General features: G+C 51.1%; 7 protein-coding genes across 7 annotated transcripts; 3 read left to right on the forward strand and 4 right to left on the reverse strand.

Annotated features, from left to right (window-relative positions):
- Positions 1 to 629: 629 nt before the first annotated feature.
- CGCS363_v003414 (Delta(24)-sterol reductase) lies at positions 630 to 2075 on the forward strand (the record flags this gene model as incomplete). The annotated part of the gene is made up of 1 exon (XM_036635263.1): positions 630 to 2075. One exon carries the CDS (start codon positions 630 to 632, stop codon positions 2073 to 2075), a length of 1446 nt encoding a protein of 481 aa, XP_036499192.1.
- Positions 2076 to 3335: 1260 nt separating this feature from the next.
- On the reverse strand, positions 3336 to 4519 carry mlcE-2 (Efflux pump mlcE; the record flags this gene model as incomplete). The annotated part of the gene is made up of 4 exons (XM_036635264.1): positions 3336 to 3938; positions 4002 to 4053; positions 4104 to 4180; positions 4256 to 4519. 4 exons carry the CDS (start codon positions 4517 to 4519, stop codon positions 3336 to 3338), a joined length of 996 nt encoding a protein of 331 aa, XP_036499193.1.
- A 928-nt stretch (positions 4520 to 5447) lies between these two features.
- CGCS363_v003416 (uncharacterized protein) lies at positions 5448 to 7411 on the forward strand (the record flags this gene model as incomplete). Its single annotated transcript, XM_036635265.1, has 5 exons — positions 5448 to 5849; positions 5912 to 6132; positions 6504 to 6775; positions 6852 to 7110; positions 7198 to 7411. The coding sequence occupies 5 exons, from the start codon at positions 5448 to 5450 to the stop codon at positions 7409 to 7411; spliced, it is 1368 nt and encodes a 455-aa protein (XP_036499965.1).
- A 712-nt stretch (positions 7412 to 8123) lies between these two features.
- CGCS363_v003417 (Vegetative incompatibility protein HET-E-1) lies at positions 8124 to 9885 on the forward strand (the record flags this gene model as incomplete). Its single annotated transcript, XM_036635266.1, has 3 exons — positions 8124 to 8253; positions 8307 to 9732; positions 9870 to 9885. 3 exons carry the CDS (start codon positions 8124 to 8126, stop codon positions 9883 to 9885), a joined length of 1572 nt encoding a protein of 523 aa, XP_036499966.1.
- Positions 9886 to 13260: 3375 nt separating this feature from the next.
- Positions 13261 to 14912, reverse strand: sol5-7 (Bifunctional solanapyrone synthase; the record flags this gene model as incomplete). Its single annotated transcript, XM_036635267.1, has 3 exons — positions 13261 to 14255; positions 14304 to 14721; positions 14817 to 14912. The coding sequence occupies 3 exons, from the start codon at positions 14910 to 14912 to the stop codon at positions 13261 to 13263; spliced, it is 1509 nt and encodes a 502-aa protein (XP_036499203.1).
- A 710-nt stretch (positions 14913 to 15622) lies between these two features.
- On the reverse strand, positions 15623 to 17604 carry CGCS363_v003419 (Multifunctional cytochrome P450 monooxygenase; the record flags this gene model as incomplete). The annotated part of the gene is made up of 7 exons (XM_036635268.1): positions 15623 to 15998; positions 16097 to 16368; positions 16430 to 16668; positions 16731 to 16882; positions 16946 to 17137; positions 17199 to 17331; positions 17397 to 17604. The coding sequence occupies 7 exons, from the start codon at positions 17602 to 17604 to the stop codon at positions 15623 to 15625; spliced, it is 1572 nt and encodes a 523-aa protein (XP_036499205.1).
- Positions 17605 to 19912: 2308 nt separating this feature from the next.
- On the reverse strand, positions 19913 to 20782 carry CGCS363_v003420 (uncharacterized protein; the record flags this gene model as incomplete). The annotated part of the gene is made up of 1 exon (XM_036635269.1): positions 19913 to 20782. One exon carries the CDS (start codon positions 20780 to 20782, stop codon positions 19913 to 19915), a length of 870 nt encoding a protein of 289 aa, XP_036499060.1.
- Positions 20783 to 21720: the final 938 nt, after the last annotated feature.

A 21720-nucleotide genomic window follows, 5' to 3' on the forward strand; every position in this document is an offset into this window, starting at 1 on the left:
TCCCCCCGAGAAGCATCCGGATTTGACTACAACCCTCCTCTTGAAGCATTTCTGCCTATGAGTTTTAAGAGTAGACAGTTGCCTCATTGCCTTGCGGAGGTTGACCCTTGTGAGAAATTCGCCAGGGACCATGGTGCATCGAGGTATCGCAGCAGCCACACATGTCCTCAACCGCAACTCCAAACTAACTTTAGGGAAGTCACATGAAAACGGAAGTCTTTTTCCAATGACTACAATACCCATTTAAGGGGTTCCAATGGTCTGTTCATGGCGCTTGCTGGGTTTGAAGCACTAGTGCAATCTGTACAATTATGCAGGGTTAGGGTCAAGATTATGCACACTCACCACCAGCAACCCGTTAGTCATCCACGACTGAATCGGCGCCAACACGCGTTGACGCCAATGACGGTGACCGCAAGATGCTCAAAGTGGGTCGCCCTGAACTTCCGACAGTCCTCGTTACACCTTCCAACCTCCAAGCGACAACTTTCTTCTTCTTCCCCCGGTACTGCTGAAGAGGCCCAGCACCAGTCCGGCAGAGTTCCATTCTGCGGCTGCCCCAGATCGTTACATCTCCAGTTCCAGTATCCAGTAATATCCGGCCCTCGTTGGCTGCCTGACTGGGCGGAATGAACGATCACAACGTCGCAGTGAAGCGGATCTCGGAGATCGTCAAGGACTTCCACTCGCGCCGGGAGCCCTTCCGCATCTTCCACGGCTCCACCAGCAGCACCCGTCCCGCCCACGGCCAGCGCGTCGTCGACATCAGCGAGCTGCGCCATGTGCTGCACATCGACACCGCGGCCGCCGTCGCCATCGTCGAGCCCAACGTCGCCATGGACCAGCTCGTCGCCGCGACCTACCGCGCCGGCATGGTCCCGCCCGTGGTGATGGAGTTCCCCGGTATCACCGTCGGCGGCGGGTTTGCCGGGTCCGCCGGCGAGAGCAGCTCGTTTCGGTACGGTTACTTTGATGAAACGGTGCTGGCGGTGGAAATCATCCTGGCCACCGGCGAGGTCGTCAATGCGTCAAAGACGGAAAATGCGGATCTGTTCAAGGGTGCGGCCGGGGGGCTGGGGACGCTCGGCATCGTCACGAAACTGGAGCTGCGGCTGCTGCCGGCGAAGAAGTTTGTCAAGGTCACTTATCACCCGTATTCGAGGATCCCGGATGCGATAGCTGCGATCCAACGGGAGACAAATTTGGCTCACAACGACTATGTTGAGGGATTGGTGTTTTCGAGAACCAGCGCGGCGGTGGTAACTGGCCAACTCACAGACGACTTGCCAGTAAAACACAAGCCACAAACTTTCAGCAAAGCTAAGGACCCGTGGTTCTATCTGCATGCGCGAAAACGCATTACAAATGCAGTACCAACTCCGGATTATGTGCCGCTGCAGGACTATCTCTTCCGGTATGATCGCGGCGCATTCTGGATGGGGGAGCTAGCGTTCAAGTACTTTGGCTTCGTCCCTTTCAACCGCATAACACGGCGGGTGATGAACCGCCTCATGGATACCCGGACATTATACAAAGCAGGCCTCGGTGGTGGCAGTCGAATGACTTTCCAGTATCTGGTGCACGATTTGTCATTACCATACTCAACAGTCCAAAATTTCATCGACTACGTTGCAGACAACATGGAAATTTGGCCCCTCTGGCTGTGTCCTCTGCGTGCCATTGAGGCCCCCAGTTTTCACCCTTACACGACGGAGCCGGGTGGGGAGGCACCCCAGCCGATGCTTAACGTGGGAGTCTGGGGCCATTCGTCAAAGAAGATTGACCGTTTTATGCGGCAAAACCGAGATCTGGAGGCAAAACTCATGGAGTTGGGCGGGCGCAAGGTGTTGTACTCACATGCTTACTACACGGAAAAGGAGTTCTGGGACATGTACGACAAGGACTGGTACACGAGACTCCGGGAGCGGTATAGTGCGACGAGTTTACCGGATGTTTATGACAAGGTTGTGGTTGACGTTACCAAGGAGAAGGAAAGGAAGTCTATTCGGGACAAGGTAGCGGTCACCTGGCCGTTTGCAGGTCTCATTGGAGTTTGGTCGGCTATTCGAAAGTAATGGGATCTCATCGATGTATGAACGACAAGTCTTGCGTTGTTGTTTTGCTGGAAGGATTATCATGAAGACTGTAGAATGGTTGAGGCTTGTTCCGATAGTACGAGCGGTTGCTTTTGATGATCCATCGGCCTTCTGCGTTCTTTTGGGCCTTCTTATAGACAGCATGAAGGGTTTGAGCCCAAGATGTATGATAGTATTGGCTTCTGCCCATGGCATTTCACACGAATGATTCTCACTGAAATTTTATAGACGGCGATATGTTGCGATGGCCTGTCACATTGCATCTTGTGCCGAGATATGGATGGACTAATTATTCTTTCTACTGGTTAAGAAAAGTTGAAAGTCTACCGTGTGTGCCTGTGGGAGCTTCATATTGGAACTGATAAGACACCTTTAGTACACGCTTAAGCAGGAATAGAGGATCCATCATCCTTGCTCGCCTCTGGTGCAGCCGGCTTCTGCCTGATGTCTCTCCAACCCATCCCGAAGGCAGCCAGAAAAGCAAGGACACCGACTGCCGCAACCAAAAAAAACACATGATTAATGGCGTTTGCATACGCCACCAGGACAGCTGGGAGATCTTCAGCAGACACGAGCTTGCGGAACTCCGTAGCCCCAGCCGCAACAATAGCCTCTACATCCGCATTGGGTGCGTGCTTGGGAATTTCAGAGCGCAGGCTGGAGGTAAAGAGAGTGTTGTAAGCAACGATGAAGATCGTCGGGCCAACATACTGCGCCCAGACGAGGAGGGATGTTGCCTCAGCGAGATGCTCCGGCTTGGTGTCATTTTGGATGGCAATCAGCGGCTAACCCGTTAGCACATGGTGCGAGGGTCGTCTAGAACATCTAAGTTGGCTTACCATTTGAAAGCCAAAGCCTTGTCCGACTCCGGCCAGGATCTGGTATCCAATCCATTTCCCGGTCGAAGTGTTCGGCTGAAAGGTCCCGTAAAGGCCGATGCCAATTGCTGTTGTAGCCGCCGCAAATAGAGCGAATGGCGGGATCCGGCCGACCTTTGGGACTGTCAAGCATGTTAGCGATGACTGACTGCATGAAGCTTGGATATGGGTCTTACCCAGAAGACCAGTCAAGATTGTCGTGAGTATTTGTGGTAGGATGTTCGGCATGAGATAAACGCCGCTGAGCATAGCGCTCTTCTCTTTGATAGCTTGAAAGTAGATCGGCAGGTAGAAAACACCACCAAACACCACGGCCATGAAAATTCCATAGTTGAGGGAGCTAATGGCGACAATGCGTCTCTTAACCACGTCTCTTAACCATGGAAGTCGGAATGAGGCCTTCATTGCCCTTATGACGGTTCCAGAATGCCCAGACAACGGCGTTGAGACCCGCGCCGCAGAAAAGCCCGATAACTTGGGACGATTTCCATGGGAACTGATTTCCCCCATATTGCAAGGCAAGAAGAAGCATAATGACTGATGGAGCAAATAAGGCGAAGCCGATGAGGTCCAGGAAACGGTGGAGGCCTTTGAGGACGCGAAGTGGCCTCTGCTTTGCCACCTGTTCAGGAATATGGATGATGACCAACGGAACAGCAACGATGGCCCCGAGGGGCAGGTTGATGTAGAAGCTCCATCGCCAAGTGTAGCCCGTCGTGAAGGCACCTCCAATAAGGGGCCCTATCACCTGGCCAAGTTGGGAAATCCCCATGCACGTCCCAATAAGAGGCGGCCGCTTCTCCAGGGGGACTGAAGCAGAGATGATCGTAAACGATCCGTTGATGATGCCAGAGGCACCTAGTCCTGCAATGGTTCGGCCGACTATGAGCATTGCCGAGGTCTGTGCCGCTCCGCAAAGTGCAGAGCCGACTTCGAAGGCAAAGAAGAAGACAAGGAATGTCCACTGCAAATCTTTCGTCAGAACTCGTAGTTGCAAGCAGAAAGCAATTCATCGGGAGTCACATACCTTGAGGTTGAAGTGATTGTACATCTTGCCAGTAAGAGGCACAAGAGCCGCACTAGGGCAGTGTAAGTCGCGAAACGCCGATCGAAGCAATCCTCAGCTTACCTGCCCAGATTATACGCACTGCCATACCAGCCAACGTCAACCAGGGATTTGAAGTCGTCGGTGATCTTGGGAATTGCCTGCCGACACCAGTATCTTAGCTATTGCGCTGCGACGAAATGGAACACTTAATCGACGAATAGTCGAATACTTACAGTACTGATGACAGAAATATCCATCACTGTCAGGAAGCAAGCCAGGGAGACCGAAATGACGATCAGACCAAGTTTGACTCCGCTGACATACTCTTGGCTATTGTCCTCAGTCTTAATCTTGGTGGTCTTCTCCAAGTCATCAGCAACACCACCGATGGATGGATGCACAGTATCGGAGCCCGTGACGGCGTTTTCACACTCAGCACCGGAGAGATGTCGGTGGCGACGCTCTGCGGAAGATTCATGAGACTGTTCGGGAGGCATTTTGATCGTGCTAGTGGGGCGTAATTGCCAAAGAACTTGATTTAATAGGAGTTTGAAGTGTATGAATAGGAAAACGAGAGTAAAAAGAATATGAAATGCTTGAATTTTAGAAGTAGACTTGCGATCGACCCGGACGAATGTACTGCAGTACATCTTGTGATGTATGGAGAGACTTTATGGTCACTCTTCCTCCCACTGGAAGATAATCTCCTTCTATGAGCCTCCATTCTGATTGCTCTTGTCTTGCGACAGCTTCCTCATTGGCAGTTTGTACGTACATGTTTTGAACCGGAGCAGGCACGCGTGCCGGGTCCGCCGGCCACACGTCAGCCACGGCTCCGGCTAGTACGTACCTCCGTATGCGATCCAATGAGAGTATCCAGACGACCCTGTATCCATGTATGCCACTCAAACGTCCGCTTAGAAGTGGGTTGTCAGACGGGAAGGATGATGTTTGAGTGCGGCGCAACCTGCGCATGTATTTGGTGCGGTTCCGCAGGGCCGGCCCAACAAATATGACCCTGTTCCGCCGCCGTCGCACCCGCCGTCCAACTGTTCCATCCGTCTGCTCTATGCCAATTCCATCTACTTGTCACTTTTTCCAACCCCAATTGACATCGCGTCGAGCCGTGTCACTTTAGTCAGTCCGGTTCACAACATGAACCGGTCCTTGGTGTCGGAATTCTCAGCCGGACGGGGCTCTAAGGCGTGTCTGATTGTGCCAAGGTCAAGTGCAAATGCATCTACCGCGAGGATGGTGCGCCCTGTGAGAGGTCAGTTTCCATCTATATTCGTCGTGCTTAGCGATGTGGGAAGCCTCGTGCATGGAATATTGTCTCTTGCGTATCTTCCGATGACCTTATCATCGCCGTATTATCCGCTGGAAAATTCAAGAAGTACTTCATAGTTGAAATTTAGCTAATCGGAGATGGCTTGCAGATGTCTCCGCCTGAAGAAGGAGTGTACACCTTCCATAATTGTGCGCCGTCACAAACCCAGGTCTCAGGCTTCAAATCGGGTGACACGCCTCGAGGAAAAGCTCGATGATCTTGTCTCGCTCCGGAGAGCCGAGAAAGGTCTGCCGCCAGCGCAATCGGACCGAGACGCCATCGATGAGGATGGCTGCGAGGAAGATGAAGATGATGACCAAGACGATGCGGAGTTATTACAAAACCCGACTCCCGATGCCGCCATCCCAACACCTGCAACGACAATTGCGAAATGGCCCTCTGCGTCTGGCTCACCAGGGGGATGGGAGATTCCTTCAACAGACGGGCTACCCCCAGCTGAGGCAGAAGAGTCGCTGAGAAAGTTCAGAGAAGAGACCATTGTAGACTTCCCACTGTCACCGTTGATACCAATGTTTGGGGTTGACTAATAACGACACGACAGCTGTTCTTCCCATTTCACTATATACCACCACACGTCTCCTCTCAGCAGCTTAAGGAGACGTATCCGTTCCTATGGCTAAACATCATGAGCGTGACATCCAGGTCTAACAAGCAACGACTGGCGCTCGGAGATACGGTCCGAGAGATGATATTTCAAAAGATAGTTATAGAACGAGAGAAGAATCTAGATCTTCTTCTCGGGTTAATAGCTACCCTGGGATGGTTCGTTGCCCGGAACCGTCGAAACCCGATGTGCCTTTCACAGTTGCTCATCGTTGCAGGTCACATTTACAGCGAAGGGACAAGTTTTACAATTCCTTGTTCTCGCAATTGATCATCCTTATGATCTATGACTTGGGGCTGAACATACCTCCCACGGAAGCTCCTCCGAAGGAATACTGCAGTCCGGGAACGCATACCCACTCCGAAGGTGGTAGACGGGAGAGAACCAACGACGAACGCAGAGCAGTGCTAGGTGCTTTCCTCATTACTTCCATGTGGGTTATCTCTCCAGCCTCCTAATTGTTTCCTGTGATGTCAGACTACTCCCAGATACCCTTTGAGCTCCGTTGATAACATATGCACAATTACAGGGCCTCGTACGCCACGAGGGGACCAGAAGGGGTGCGTTGGTCTACTGTTCTTGACGAATACGCCAGTCTTCTCACTCAAACCGACCTCGACCAGGACAAAAGCCTCGTCGCTTTGGTTCGCATGCAGTTGATCATCAATCAAATACAGAGTATGAATCTGATGGGGTCGAATCCAAATCAGGAGTTGCGCGAACTGTATACGTCCACCCTGCGCTCACAGCTTCAAGCCATCATTGGCAGCGAGAAGCTCGGCCCGGCTGCATCCACACACCGTAAGTGCACTCTACTGTTCTTAGGATGTTACTAGTGACATGCATTTTGAGTATCGTTGACATTCATGATCCATAGCCGCTGTGCTTGAGCACTACCATTTCACCGAGCTTCTCATTCTCGAGTCGTCCCTATGTTCTTCACATCAATCCACTGATTCAGATCTGAAGAGATTTGAGGTCCACCAAGAGCAACTAAATTCTGTCAGAGCATGGCTCAGCACTTTCTATACAACTGACGTCCGATTATATGGCGACATGGCGCTGTTCAGCCACTCGGAGCTGGTCCGGGTCATGGTATCCTTGCACAAGTTGAACACGCTGGATGACACTGCTTGGTAGCGCTCTGGGGTTAGGCAAACGCTTGATCTGATTCCGACCCTGGACAAACTCATTGCAGTCTTTGAGCAACTGACAGCTGCCAGTGTTCTGTGGTCTCCCACCTGCAGGACAGTGGAAGACGAAGCGTTTACGTGGGCTATCAACGTCTTTGAAGGCATGAGGAAAGCATGGAAGGATGAAATGACCGGGCTCGAGGACTTTGGCAGCGGCAACGTGGGGGTTGTATCACATAGTTTGATGGCTATGCCTACGTACAGCGCTACCGATGCGTGGTGGTCAGATGTATTCAATATCTGACGATATCTCAGCGTCAATCAGGGAACAAATGATAATTATTCGATCAAGTCTTAGCATATAATGAACAAGCGACAGGCAAAAAAGGTTGGATACAATCTGCAGATTGTGTGGGTTCGCACACGGAACAGAGGTACCGTTTGATAGCAAGAGCGGTTGATTTTGATGATCCATCGGCCGTCTGCTTTTCTTTTAGGCCTTTTATAGAAAGTATATAGGGATTCAGGTTATAATATATAATAGTGCCGGCTTTAGGCTATGTCATTCCGCACTAAGAATACTTATTGCAATTTTGTAGATTTTGTAGAAGACATTGATACTGACTCATCACTTGGTGGCCTTGGCATTGACTGAAGACGCAAGTCTATGGAGCATACGACCGACTGCGCCGCAGCTCTGCATACAGGACGTCATCCTGATTGGCTGGCAACAGAGGCAATCCACCCAACGGTGTTTTGAACTCGACCTCTGGCGGCTTGAAGCGCGTATCATAAATGATGTTGGCCGAGTGGCTTATCCCCCCACATTGTTGAAATTAGTCCCAGCCCCAGCCTGTTCGCGGCCTTGTTTTTTGCACAAAGTTCCCTTTCTCTCAGGTCCTTGCCCCCAACGTCTCACGAATTTGCCCTGGTTACCAGACCCAGTGTTGGTAGGAGACTGGCTCAACTGCTTGCAGTACTGCTCGACCTACTTTTATCAAGGCGCCATTTTCTCAATGACCTCCGCTCTTGAGCATCAGTATCGCAATTCCGGCCCCGGCAGCCAGTTTGTTGCTGCGGGGTCGCAGAACAACAATTCCGGCTCTGGAAGCCAATACAACGCCCAAACCATTATCTTTAACGATGGTAAGCATTTAGTCTGAACAGTCGACCAACTGACTATTGACCGTTTCTTCCAGCTCAAGAAATCGACGCGAATCTATTGGGCGACCTTCGCATTACCGATCCCCGTGACGACAAAGACCGCATCGAACGCACCAAGGGTGGGCTGCTGCGCGACTCATACTGTTGGGTTATTGAGAATCCAATTTTCCAACGCTGGAAGAATGATGCCAGTGGGCGATTGCTCTGGGTGAGAGGTGACCCCGGCAAGGGCAAGACCATGCTCCTATGCGGCGTTATCAATGAGCTAGAGAAGGCAGGAGCCGATCCCGTCTATTTCTTCTGCCAAGCGACCGACTGGCGGCTCAACACCGCCACCTCCGTGCTGAGAGGCCTATTGTATCTGCTTCTGGAAAAGAAGCCATCTCTGATTCAATTCATCAGAGAAAAGTACAAACAAGCAGGGAAGCAGCTTTTTGAAGACGCCAATAGCTGGACAGCCCTGAGCAAGATCATGTACGAGATCTTTGCCCAACAAGATCAAGCAACGGAAAAACTTGTTCTTGTTATCGACGCCCTAGACGAATGCACCGTAAATCTGGACGATCTTCTTGATTTGATCGTCAAACTCTCTTCAACCTCTATCAGCATTATTGTATCAAGTCGGAACTGGCCCAACATTCAAGAGGTTCTGGATACAGCTCAACATCAATACTGTGTTTGCCTAGAGCTCAATGAGAATTCTATCTCTGCAGCTGTGTTGAATTTCATCAATTACAAGGTGGATCAACTCGCGCAATTGAAGGCCTACGACGACACACTACGGAGTGAAGTACAAAGCTACTTAATCTCCAGTTCAGACGATACATTTCTCTGGGTGTCGCTTGTAACACAACGACTGGCAGACCACAAGCTTCCAAAAAGACACACCCTCAGAAGGTTAAGAGAATTTCCCTCGGGGCTCGACGAGCTGTATAACCGCATGTTGCTTCAAGTTATGGAATCCATGGACGCGGACATCTGCAAGAACGTATTGGCCGTGGCTTCAGTCGTGTTGCGCCCGGTCAGTTTGGTCGAGTTGGCCATACTAATTGACTCCGCCGATGTGTACGAGAACAACATTAACAATTTGGAGGCCATCATCGGGGAATGTGGCTCTCTTTTGGTTTTGAAAGATGGGATTGTTTACTTCGTGCACCAATCAGCAAAAGACTTTTTGATCCAGGGTTCCCGCAGCAACATAATGCCCTTAGGTATCTGCAATCAGCACACTTTGATCTTCAATAGGTCACTTGAAGCCATGTCAACCGTTCTTCGACACAACATCTACGGTATAGAGCCCTGGACCACCATTGCTGAGGTGGAGACTCCGGATGCTGATCCCCTCGCATCAATTGCGTACTCGTGCACGCACTGGGCCTACCATCTCAACGAGGGAGAATTGCCTGGGCCTAGAGAGCTTGGTCAGGTTCACGCCTTTCTGACGACGCACTTTCTGCACTGGTTAGAATCGATGAGTCTGATGAGTGCTATCAGCAAAGCTATATATTGCATTGGGAAGCTGAAAGTTGCAGTAGAGGTACTCTCTAAGAAACGGAATCTGACAGCACCTTCCAATTACTGACTGAAAATTTGCCTAGGACTCTTCGAACGTGATCTCGCACCAGCTTGGTGGGCTAGTTCAAGATGCACTTCGATTCGTTCGGTACCATTGTCCTGGCATCGAAACCAGTCCTCTCCACGTCTACTCCGCTCTTCTTTTCACTCCAGCCCAGAGCGTCATACGCAGCTTATATCAAATGAACGCACCGCAATGGTTATCAGTCAACACACGCGCTGATGACACTTGGAGCCAATGCATACAGTCAATTGAGAGTTTGGAGTCGGAAATTTGGCATGGAAATAGAGAAGTGATCTTCTTCCCTGACGGAAGGTCCTTTGCGACAACATCGAGTGTCGGTATAGACATATGGCACCTTGCTACCGGCGAATTACTGCAATTTATAGAGTGGCTATCGTCAGACATGAAATGCATGGAACAGGGCTTCTTCGAAGACCACCTATCTTCAATGGCTATCTCATGCGATGGTTCAATTCTTGCAGTAGCTTCCAGCCGCAAAATTGTGCTATGGGATATGAGATTAGGGCGGCACTTGAGGACAGTTACATCGCCTTGCGCGAAGTTCACATCGGTGCTCTTTGCAAATGACAGAGGCACATTGGCGTCAGGCTTAGAAGAGGGTTCCGTCATGTTATGGAATGCCAAAACAGGCGAATGTCTCTCAACGCTCAAGGATGACTACCACAGCAGCGATGTGAACTCTATCGTCTTCTCAAGGGATGGACACCGCCTAATTTCCGCTGTTGGACAAGCTGCCCTGGTCTGGGATACAGTTACGGGGCGGTGCTTGCAGAAAATGGAGAGTCACAGAGCGGCAGTGAAGTTGGTTGCATTTCATCCCACCAGTGCCATGGCACAGTCTGTATCCGTTGACAAAACCTTCAAGGTCTGGGATATAGCGACAGGTGTATGCCTCAGAACCATGGAAATTGAAGGCGACTTGGACTTACCAGCAACATTTTCGATGGACTTAGAAAAACTCGCAGCCCACTTGGATTCTCTCACGATCGGCTTATGGGACTTGACGACCGGCCATCTTCTGAGAAGACTGGAAGTCGGGTATGGGACCGAGTCCCTGGCATTTTCTCCTGATGATAAGACACTTATCACTGCCTCCAAACCCGAAGGGATCAAGATCTGGGATATGACAGTCGTTGTCAATGATACGTCAGGCAGGCCACATAGGAGCCCTGTTCACTCAGTGGCTTTTTCAGCTGATGGAGAGCGCGTCGTATCTATGTCTGATGATGTTTTGAAAATATGGGAGTTTAGCACGGGCCGTTCACGATTGGGGCAGGGTATCCCACCACTTCAAAGCGTCTTCGGTGACCTTCTCTGGCAAAGGAGTTCTGCTCGCATTGGTTCTCAAACATGTGGACTGCTTTGTCGAGCTCCGGGACCTGAATGAAGGAGTATTTACGCGGAGAAAATTGTTACCGGGATCTTCTCCAGTTAATGCAGTCGAGTTCTCTCCCGACAATATCACACTCGCGGTATTTAGGAATAGGACCATGGATCTCTGGAACATCAACACAGACAGTTGGCAGGCGTCATTCGAACTTAGGGGCTATGCGGGAAAGCTGAGGTTCTCGGCAACAGGATCGCATATATGATGTGGAAACACATTATGGAGAAGTAATTGAGGTGGAGGGCAAATTGGGAACAGTGCTGATCTCAGGCGGTCAATTTGATTACAACCACATGGTAGGGTACAGCTTCTTGGAAAGCGATTCGTGGGTCAGAAAGGATGGCGATATGATTCTTTGGCTTCCGTTAAAGTATCGTCCCTTTGCATACGCCTTTGCCGTTGTGGGCTCGACGATGGCTATTGGTACTCTTTCAGGCGACGTCTGGTTTCTGCGGTTTCCGTAGGAAACTACCAATTCAAACCGTTATCACTCTCCGTGTTTCACAGAAGCTACACCATCATTTCTGATAGGTCGTCATAGTCAGTCTATGCGTCGCAAACTCATACCTTGAAGCCTGCAAAGATGCAGTGTTCTCGCCGACATGGAAAAGGTGCTGCTGTATATTCTTGTAGAGCACCCATACTTGAAACATCACCGGCGTTATCTCATAACCAAAGTATCTGCTACGTCGAGCAACCCCGCAACCATCGGTGTTTCCAATACACTCACATTCTCCGCGCATGTCAACCTAAACTTGGAGCGATCGCATCTTGTTGCGACCAGGGACAACGTTGAACCCATCGTATTTGCTAAGTGAGGCACTGTTACGAACAAGTAGCTCGGAATTTGGATTGGCGCCAAGCTGAAAATAAATGGTAACGATACTTGGACCTGAAGAAGAGATCTCAATTGATCACTTGCTTGCCTTTTCTTGCCTGAGCCTGCGGCTTTCCTGCCTCTGTTACATATCAAATTCCAATGTACCCGCGTGTCGTGTCAATATCCAATTTCTGCGCTTTAGCAAATTTCATTAATGCGAATTTTCCACGTCATGTATGCAGGAATTCGAGAAGTGTCAAGACTCAATAATGATCTCTCAAGCGGGATTAGGGTCCGAGGATTAGCTGTCAGTATTCTTCTGCGGCGCAGCCGCCTTTTGTCTGATATCTCTCGGGCCCATATCCCATCAACTGCTGAATGACGCCAATACATCACGTCCCATAATTTCTCCAAATACCTTACTATTGAATTTTATAATTGGCCTAAAAACGTGTCGATCTTTCGGATCAAGAGCTCACTCGCTGCTACCCCGCACGTCTATGTACTGGCGTCATTCAGCAGTTGATGGGATAAAAGGCCGGCAGAAATGTAACCGTACTACCTGTAGCAACCACGAAAAAACGATAATCAATGACGTTTGAATACGCTAATAGGCAGGTGAGGAATATATCAACGTCTTTAGAGGTATGAGGAAGGCCTGAAAGGATGAAATGACAGGCCACGGGGATTTTAGCGGCGGTAATTTAGGTGTTGTGCTAGGCAGCTTGCCGGCCATGCCTACGCATGGGGCTACCGACGCATGATGGCTAGATCTATTCAAGGTCTAATGATGCTTGATTAGGCAACGACCAAAAATGGTACAAGGAGTCTGCAGATTGTATGAATTCTCACTATGAGACTGCGTTGCCGTTTAAGTTGGGCGTGGCATGCGGAGCCTTTGGCATCAGGAACAATCATTGCTTGGACGTCTAGTGTAAGTAGACTTAAGTATGGCAAGATCTAGCTTTCATAGTATACCACACCAACCTCGTTTGATTGAAATTGGAGCCCGTTCTAAAGGTTTAATCCTTGCTTTGAGATGCTTGTTACCGGGTACTACCCCCGACAGACGGAGCAAAGTCTCTGAAGCCGCTTGCTTTGGACTGATGTTCCAGCTGCTGTCGTCCTTCTACTAAAAGTCTTCCTGTTGACGACGAAACTATGATTCATATTTATAATGGCCTAGACATGTTCAGGTCCGCGCGTGAGTTTGAACCCGCCACTGAGGAGCTTCTGGAAAACACCGTCCGGATCATAGTCTCTCGCAATCTTTAGAAGCAGCGCCTTATTTTCCGTTCCGTAGCTGGCGAAGGGATCCTGGAATTGGCTGGCGTAGTTGGTGTATTTAAATCCGTTATATAGGCCCCTTTCCCTTGCGGCCGCATTCACGCGGTCCTCAATACTTTGCTGTGTGGCGTAGACAATCTTGTCATCGCGATCGTTTTTCCACATAGCGATGATGTTCAGAAACCCGAGAGGCCGTTCTTGTTCGGCGAAGCTGATGGGATTACCTCCATTACGCTTCGCGAACTCGAACTCAGCGCGCGTGAAGATCTGGAGCTGCAACTGCTGCGTCGCGATAGACTCGATGGCCTTGGCCTCTTCGTGCCAGATCTCGAAGGCCGTCTGCATCATTTCCGCGTCGAGTGTGAACGAGGTCGTCCAGAAGGAGTTGCGGGTCACACCGCCAGAGAACACGAGGCCGTCGGCGATCTCAGCGTGGTATGCGTTGGTCTCCGTGATATTGTTGGGTCCGGCATTGTAGAACTCGTCAAAAACTGCAGGGTGCTTGGTGTCGGTGAAGGTGTCGGCGTGTGTAAGGATAGCTGTGCCAGTTGGGGGAGCGTCCTTGTTGTAGTCCCAGAGTAGTACGCTAAAGCTCTTGGGGTCGGTTGCCACGAGTTGATCGCCCCAGTTGACGAACGCTGTGATAGAAGACGCATTGGCGGCGCCATCGTATTCCAGCTGACCGGTCCACAGCTTACCCTGCTCATAGGCGTCGAATGTGAGCTTAGTGACGATACCAAAGTTGCTTCCACCGCCGCGGAGAGCCCAGTACAGGTCGGGGTGGGAGGTGGGAGACGCCGTGACGATGCTGCCATTTGCCAATACAACTTCGTAGTCTTGGACGTTGTCACATGTCATGCCATGGAGGTTGCTCAACCAAGAAATTCCGCCTACAGACGGTCAGTGGCTGGTACAGAGACTCGGGACAATAGACATACCGCCCAGAGTGAGACCGCCGACACCAACGCCGAACATCCTCCCACCAGGGATGGTGAGGTTTTGCTCTTGCAGGATGGGATACACGTTGGACCAACGGCCACCAGGTCCGACAACAGCCGACTTTTTGTCATCACTCACGACAGTTTCGTTCATACGGGCGAGGTCAACCACCACACCGTTGTCAATGGTGGATGCTTCGAACGAATAGTGACCTCCGCTCTTGACTGCAAATTGACACTGACCATACCGAGCAATGACAACTGCTCTGGAAACTTCACTTGCGTTCTCAGGGGTAAAGAAGCAGATCGGAGAGGCAGAACCCTGGATAGTCGACCAGAAGGATGTCTGCTCCACGGCGTACGCAGTTTCGTTTCTCAGAAGAACCTGATCCGGGAACTCCTGGTGGAGGTTGCGACACTTTCACGCACCGTCAGCATACATCCCTTGTCCTTCATTTTCCCTTCGTTTTGACGTTGAGGAAAAAACAAACAAGGACGCTAGGAAACACCTACAACTCCGTCACAACCAGAGAAAGGGGTTGCCTTAGCGTAACTAAACGCAGTAGAGCCAGCCAGAATGGCAGCAGCGATTGAGCACGAGAAACCCATCGCGGTCGAGGCGGAAACCAGCGCGAGAAACAAGTGTGTTGGAAACGATGGCGATGCAGAATCATCCCCCTTTGACACAGAGGTTCATCTCAGGATCATATTATACATTATCCGCGGCGGCGAGAGAGGCATGTCAGACGTACGGAGGCCGAATGGCTCGCAAACAAACGGTCAGTTTGCCCATTCGATACCCGAACAAGAGGCGTTGTCTGCAATCATCGCTCGGGTTTCCGCGGACCAGCATGAGGGCAAGGAAGCAGGGCTAGTCAGCGGGATTTCCTGTCATGGACAGGGACAAGATACGACGTGGATACTTAGTTGGTAGTGAATATCTCCCTGAAGAATACCCAAACAGAGTTTTTGATAGTGGCGTGGACCCCCGCACCACACAAACTGGCTCGGAAGGTAATTAATCGGATAGCGGCCGCGGGCCCGACGGCTGCCGAAATAACTTGCATGCACTGTTACTGTTATGACAAGCAACTGTCGTTCATCCCAACCTTCCTGCCGTAGCCCTAACTGCTTCTAACGTCAGTACCTCAGCGTCATAATCGTAATGCGAAGCTTACGAATCACATAAGTTCATTAATAATGACTTTATTCCCGTGCTCTCACCTCAACAGGCCAAGGGACTCATGAGAACTAACCAAACGTAGGTACAACAACATGCGGGTTCTCTACCTACGCAAACCTCAAATTCCCTCGTATGCTTATCTTAAATCCTTGGCATCTGACGCCTGCCATGGGAACCTGTCCTCAATTGACCGGATGAGCTTCTCATGGTGCAGGGATTTGGGTTTGATAGAAACGTCGAATGGTGCGGGATGACTGATCACACCCGGATTGAACTCTGCTTCGGGCTCAACCACTTTACCGTCGATAATAGGGCTCTCTATGTTAAACACGGCAAGCGACTGTGCGAAGTTGAGGAATAACGAGTTCTCAGCAAGAATCTGTCCAGCGCATATGCGACGGCCATAGCCGAAAACAATCTTGCGCGGATTGTTTTCTGGCTTGGAGCCTTGGAATCGTTCTGGTCGAAACTCCATGGGATCTTGGTAGACCTCTGGATCATGGGTAAACCACCTTTAAGAGTCAGTACAAGGTCTAGTTAGGCTCCTCTCACCTCTCCAAGCTGGGAAATAGGCAAGACGTATAAGTTGGAAAGAGCATCCAGTACACACCATACGTTTGGCATCAAGTATGAATCTCTCGGGATCAAATAATTCCTAAAGACGACATCTTGATCACATGAATGTGGAAGACCCATGGGCCCAATGGGATGCCATCGCAGAATCTCTAGAACGATTGCTTCGATGTACGGCAACTTATCGCGGTCGTCAAGGTTAGGTAGGCGGTCGCTGCCAATGACGCGGTCGATCTCTTCCTGCGCCTTCTTCTGCACCTCGGGGTACTTCGCCATCGCGAGGAAGAATGTGGCTATTGATGCGACAGACTAGGCGATGTGTCAGTTTCATCAGCTCCCACATTAGTGCACACAACGAGATATGACATACCGTATCTGCTCCACCACCGAATAGGGATGCCGCAGTCCATTTGTTGTTGTGCACGTTCTCGGGGGTGTCTTCGCTGCTCGACATCGCTCGTGAGAGATACGAGTCGTTCTTCTTCCCCGAAGCCAACTGGTCTTCTACGAATTTGTATCCGGTGTCGACGGTCTCTTTCAGTTCAGCAGCCCACTTGTTGGCGATCTTCTTCCATCCAGCTCCAGGAAACCATTCAGGAACATATTGCACTGTAGGTGTTTAGCGACGTCTTGCATAAACCTACTGGGAGAAAATGAAGATAATCACTTACGAATTGGAATGATGTCGACAAGAAAGTTCCCAGGGGTAGCTGCGTAGGCAAAGTGTTCCATAGCGTCATTCATCATCCCAGTCAAGGGGTCTTTCTTGAACTGTTCGGCGTTGTAGCCGTAGACGATATTCAGAATGACAGAGCCAGCTTCCCTAGTACACGCACTCGCCGTCAGCCAATAACTAGATGCATGTCCTTTGATAGGTTTAACTAACCTTGCAATATGCTCCGTGAGTTTCTTCGGGTTGTCAAGCACATGCAAGAGGAAGTGGCCCACCTCGGCCTCTTGCAACGTATTGTACTGTGCTGCGGTTGATCGCGTCCCGAGAATCCGAGAAAACACTTTCCGATGGAGGCGAAGAGTGTCATCGTATTTCAGCTGCCCTGTGCCGTCGTTCCATCCGACCCTGGTAGCCAGTCAGACCTTGAGAAGAGAGGTGATAAGTGCTTGGAAAGCCGTGTCCTTACATTTCGCCTGCAAGGACGATGGTCGGCCGGGACGAAAACTCGGAAGAACGCTTGTCAAGCATTTCGGATGCTACCTGGGCATCATTGATGATAATCAATGTCTTACCAAGCACCTGAACGGAGCTGATCGGACCTGCGCAGCGGGTATGAGCCAAAATACTCAGCGAGTGATAGTCATGCAATGTCTTGCAGCCTTACCGTATAGATCCTTGTGCTTCAGCCAAAAGCGAGCTGCGAATTCAGTCGGCTGAGGCAAGTCGCGAATATTTCCAACGAGCGGTAGCCCCTTTGGGCCGGGGGGGAGAGGGGGACGATTGGCATTCTTCCTCGCTTGAAGAAGCTTGTCGGCGATGAAGACCGCAAGAAGGGTGACAGCGAAGCCAATGAACAGAGAAGAATCTTTCATCGTGAAGAACGGGAATCTCGTTGCATGTGACGAAAATCCCTTTGGTCGCCAGTTTCAGAGACCGGGAACCAGGGAAGGTTACTCGTATTATGTAGTAGGATCTCCCAAACCCAGCCATGACCCCGCTGCCTAAGTCATGGTCAGTGGGACCTCTATCGTACCTAGGTGACATAAGTGCCGAACTCATGAGATGAACCTCTTAGATGGCGGAAGAATGACTGCTCCACAGACGGGGTTGAGATAATCGCATAGTGTGGACAGCAGTCAGCTTACCGTCGTGCCGAGATCTGAAGTGTTAATCATGCCCCATGCGGGAAAGGGCCCGAACAAGGAAAGGGTTTCATTGAAGTTGGGTCGCGCGAATCACATCGGCAAGATATCCGCTGCGTCCGCTAGCTCCGTGTTGTCGCGAAGCGGAGTGGCTCCGGGCCATGCAGTCGGCCGTGGCGATGGCCGCACGCTGCAGCGGCCCATATCACGGGCATATGGGGCTTACGTGGGAACGCGGCATTTGGTGGAGAAGCCGAGCAGAACCCGTCTTTGAGCCTCAAATTCACAGATCAGCCTGGAGACTGCCCCAATCATCTGACGCGGTTTACCAATCGGGACGTCTGTTTTTGTCTCGGTATGTGGGATCTGGAGCTTCGTCGTCAGTCATTGCTTTTTCCCGAAGTTCTCGAGCCTGCCTGTTTCTATCCATGTCGGTCAAGGAACCCGGGCTCCACCGAGTTAAGCCAAAATACGTGTAGTTCGGTGATGTGATCCCACCCGATCATGCATGTAACCTATATGAGACAACATTGTTCAGGTTACATGCAGATGTTGCGTTCAGTTGATCCAGTAAGCCCTAGGGTCTACCGGAAGACCACTTCATACGATTTACCGTTTGTGTCAAGTCTTCCCATGCAGTGGCAGAGCTTGGACCATACAGAGGTTCAAGGCTCGGAAAGGTTCACTAATTGGTCATCGGTAACATACAGCTGATGAAACGTATTCCATCACTTCTCATGACCACCTCTGACCTCGTACAAACGTTCACACATCCAACACCGGACCCGAATCCCCGTAAACCGGATCTTTTGCAAACCACTCGAGCTTGCTGATGGCCGCAACCTTGCTCTCCTCCCCCTTCTTGCCATAGCACATGTCCCAATGACAACCGATAGGATAGCTCCCCACCATCTCGAACCGTCCGTCGATATCCTCTAGCAGCCGATGGGATACCCCAACAGGGACCACAATGACATCTCCCTTTTCCACCACCGGTTCGACACGGCCCTCATTCTCCTCTCCTCCAAAGCACAGCCTTGCCCGCCCATTGCTGATGCAAAGCAGCTCATGGGTCGTGCTGTGAAAGTGAGACGTGCTGTACATGGTATATCGCCATTGCGGCTCGACGACGCCGACTGAGGAAAGATGCGCCTCTATGGAGGACGCACTTGCAGATGGGAAGGCGGAATGGTAGATCAACAATGGCTTGTTCTGGATGCTGGTGTTTGGAAGCAAGCCATGTGCCGGGATGAAGTGCTTGGAGACGCGCAAAGACGAAAGCGGCGTCAGTGAGAGTCTAGAGCTCATTGTAGGCTTTGTGAAGAGTTTTGTAGATTGTATCGAGAGTGCTGACGCAGTTATAGCTTCGCAAGTTGGACTGGCGAAATTGAAGACGACTCCAGGATAGGTGAAGTTGAGGGAACGCAAGTGTGACGTCATATGAGCGGGTTGTGAGTGCAAATGTCATGTCTGACGACTTTCATGCCTGAACTCCCGTTCATCGCTGCAGCTCGTTCATTGAGAGATATTGTAAGATTAAATGAAACCTAGAACAGATAAAATGAGGTAACCAAAGAAGCATTGAAAACAGATGCACAAAGTGAGTTCAGGGGTCACCCGAAGTCCAGCCATGAGAACATGACGGGGAATAAGCTTACAATTCTGTTCTTCAAATCCGCGACTACCGATCCCTGTGTTGCTGCCGCTGCAGGTACCAAATGTGGCATCTGATATTACCTCTGATTTTTCCTCCCTCGAATGAACAGGCTGGTGGGCATTTACTACTCCATCTTCATTCCTAATAGAGGAAACCGTAAATCCTACTGATGCGCAACCAATCAAGACAGTCCAAGACACAGTCCAAGACCTCAGCGCCTGCAATTCACGCCGAAATAGGTATCCAACGTAAGACCACGATAGGGGGCCATGGCCCTGCATACTCCCCATCAAAGCTGACGTGTCTATTCACTTAGTACTCCAGGCCAAAGTTCTCTATTCAGTCCGTAACGCCAAAATCCGATAACCCGGCAAAATATTGTCATGCAACGTCTTTCCAAGACTCTTGGATCGAGGCCCAGTACTTCTCGGGGTGCATGCGCATGTGTCCCACGTGGTCGCTGTCCTCAAACACCACGGCCTTGTGCTCAAAACCCGCCTTCTCTCCTAAGGCGATATTCTCCTCAATCTCGGTGTACGAGATGATCCTGTCGCTCTTGCCGTAGAAGTACAACCTGCGCAAGTTCTTTGGCACATACGTGATGTCGTTGCACGCCTTCATGCTAAACACGGGAGCCGGCTCTGAGCCTGTGGCGAGCTGGTACCCACGGTGCACCGCCAAGAGAAAGCCGACAATCGTTTGCGTAACGATGTACGGCAGCGGGACAAACGGCGCAACGGCCATCGCAGCCGCGTTAGCCCAGCGCTTCAGCGTCTCCCAAGTCATGTACGGGCTCCCCGGCGTCGAGTCCCAGACAGTCAGGCGGTGAGGCATCGGCTTGTTGTATTTGTCGCGGTACGCCTTTAGGGCGGAGGCGTAGTTGATGGCGCCCGTGTTGGACATGCCGTGCGTGAGGACGGCGTCCTCGTCGGGGGTGCCGAGGACCTCGGGCGGGTAGGCGGCCTCGACGACGGGGGCCATGCTGGCGGCGCGCTGTTGCAGGCTTTCGGAGATGGCCTTGACGATGGGTGAGAGGACGGCGATCTGTTTGGCGTGCGGGTAGAGTTTGCTGTAACCCTCGATGTATTTCACGACGTGCTTCGGTACGGCGTCGCCCCAGCTGAAGATGATCACGACCCGCGGATGGCCGGAAGGGCGCGTCGTGCCCTCTGCGAGTTCCTCGCCGTCGCGGACGAAGACTTGATCGTTGATGGCCGTGAAGCCGGGGAAAGGGGCTGCTTTCGGTGCCATCGTGAGTGGCTTTCTTCACTGAAAAATTGCAGAAAATGAGCGTAATGTGACCGGCAAGCACTGTGAGTGATTAAAGATGAGGATAAGCTTCAAAGGGCAGCGCGTGTCAGCAGGGAATGACAGGATTCATATGTTGTCGATGGCCAAACAGAGACTTCCTGATGAGTGATCCGCTCCATCTCGGCGATATCTTATCAAGGGCTCCGAACCCAGTGCCAAGGGAACGGGTCTACGCGGCGGCGCCGCATTGTTGGGACACCGTGGATCCTACGGCGGACTGTTGGGACTGAATCGGAGCATTTGTAGCCTTACGAGTGTCCTAATCTGAGATGGACCGTGGGGACTTCAGTCGAGGTACGGCGCGTACAAAAGACGCGGCATCTCTTAATTCGGCAGCGTTGTCCGTGTTTGTCAAGCCCCCTTTCTCTTAGTGAGTGGCTTGGATGAGGTGAGATTTTTTGAGTGAGAGCGCCACTGAAATATGAGCTGGCCAATATCAGTAAACATCCGATTCCGGCCCACTTACCGAGGCAGAAGGACTCACCGTTAGCACAAGCGCAGGAGGATTCAGCGGACGATGGCAGAGTCAGGTGACAGCCTTAGAAGCCGAGGCACAATGGTGCGGGATGTCGGCCGAAACAGCTGCCGACCAGCCAGAAGAGGGCGGAATTGGAGATTCAGTCCGCTGAATCGTAAACGACGGCCGCGCTGTTCCAGAACGTGGTCCACTGTGGCCCCTGTGTTTTGGCGGAGGAGCTTCCCCGGATTCTAGTGACGTGGGATGCATCTTCAATTGCCATAGCTTTCTTCATCTTCATAGAGACTGTATTACTGATCCTTTGAGCTCACGACTATCCATTGTACCCGGTACTTCTATATTCCTTGATTCATTGATCGTTTATGTGGCTGTATCGAGCAGAATACCCTTCAACTCATCC

Source organism: Colletotrichum siamense (assembly GCF_013390195.1).
Source record: "Colletotrichum siamense strain Cg363 chromosome Unknown KSG_Cg363_contig02, whole genome shotgun sequence".
NCBI classification, from domain to species: domain Eukaryota; kingdom Fungi; phylum Ascomycota; class Sordariomycetes; order Glomerellales; family Glomerellaceae; genus Colletotrichum; species Colletotrichum siamense.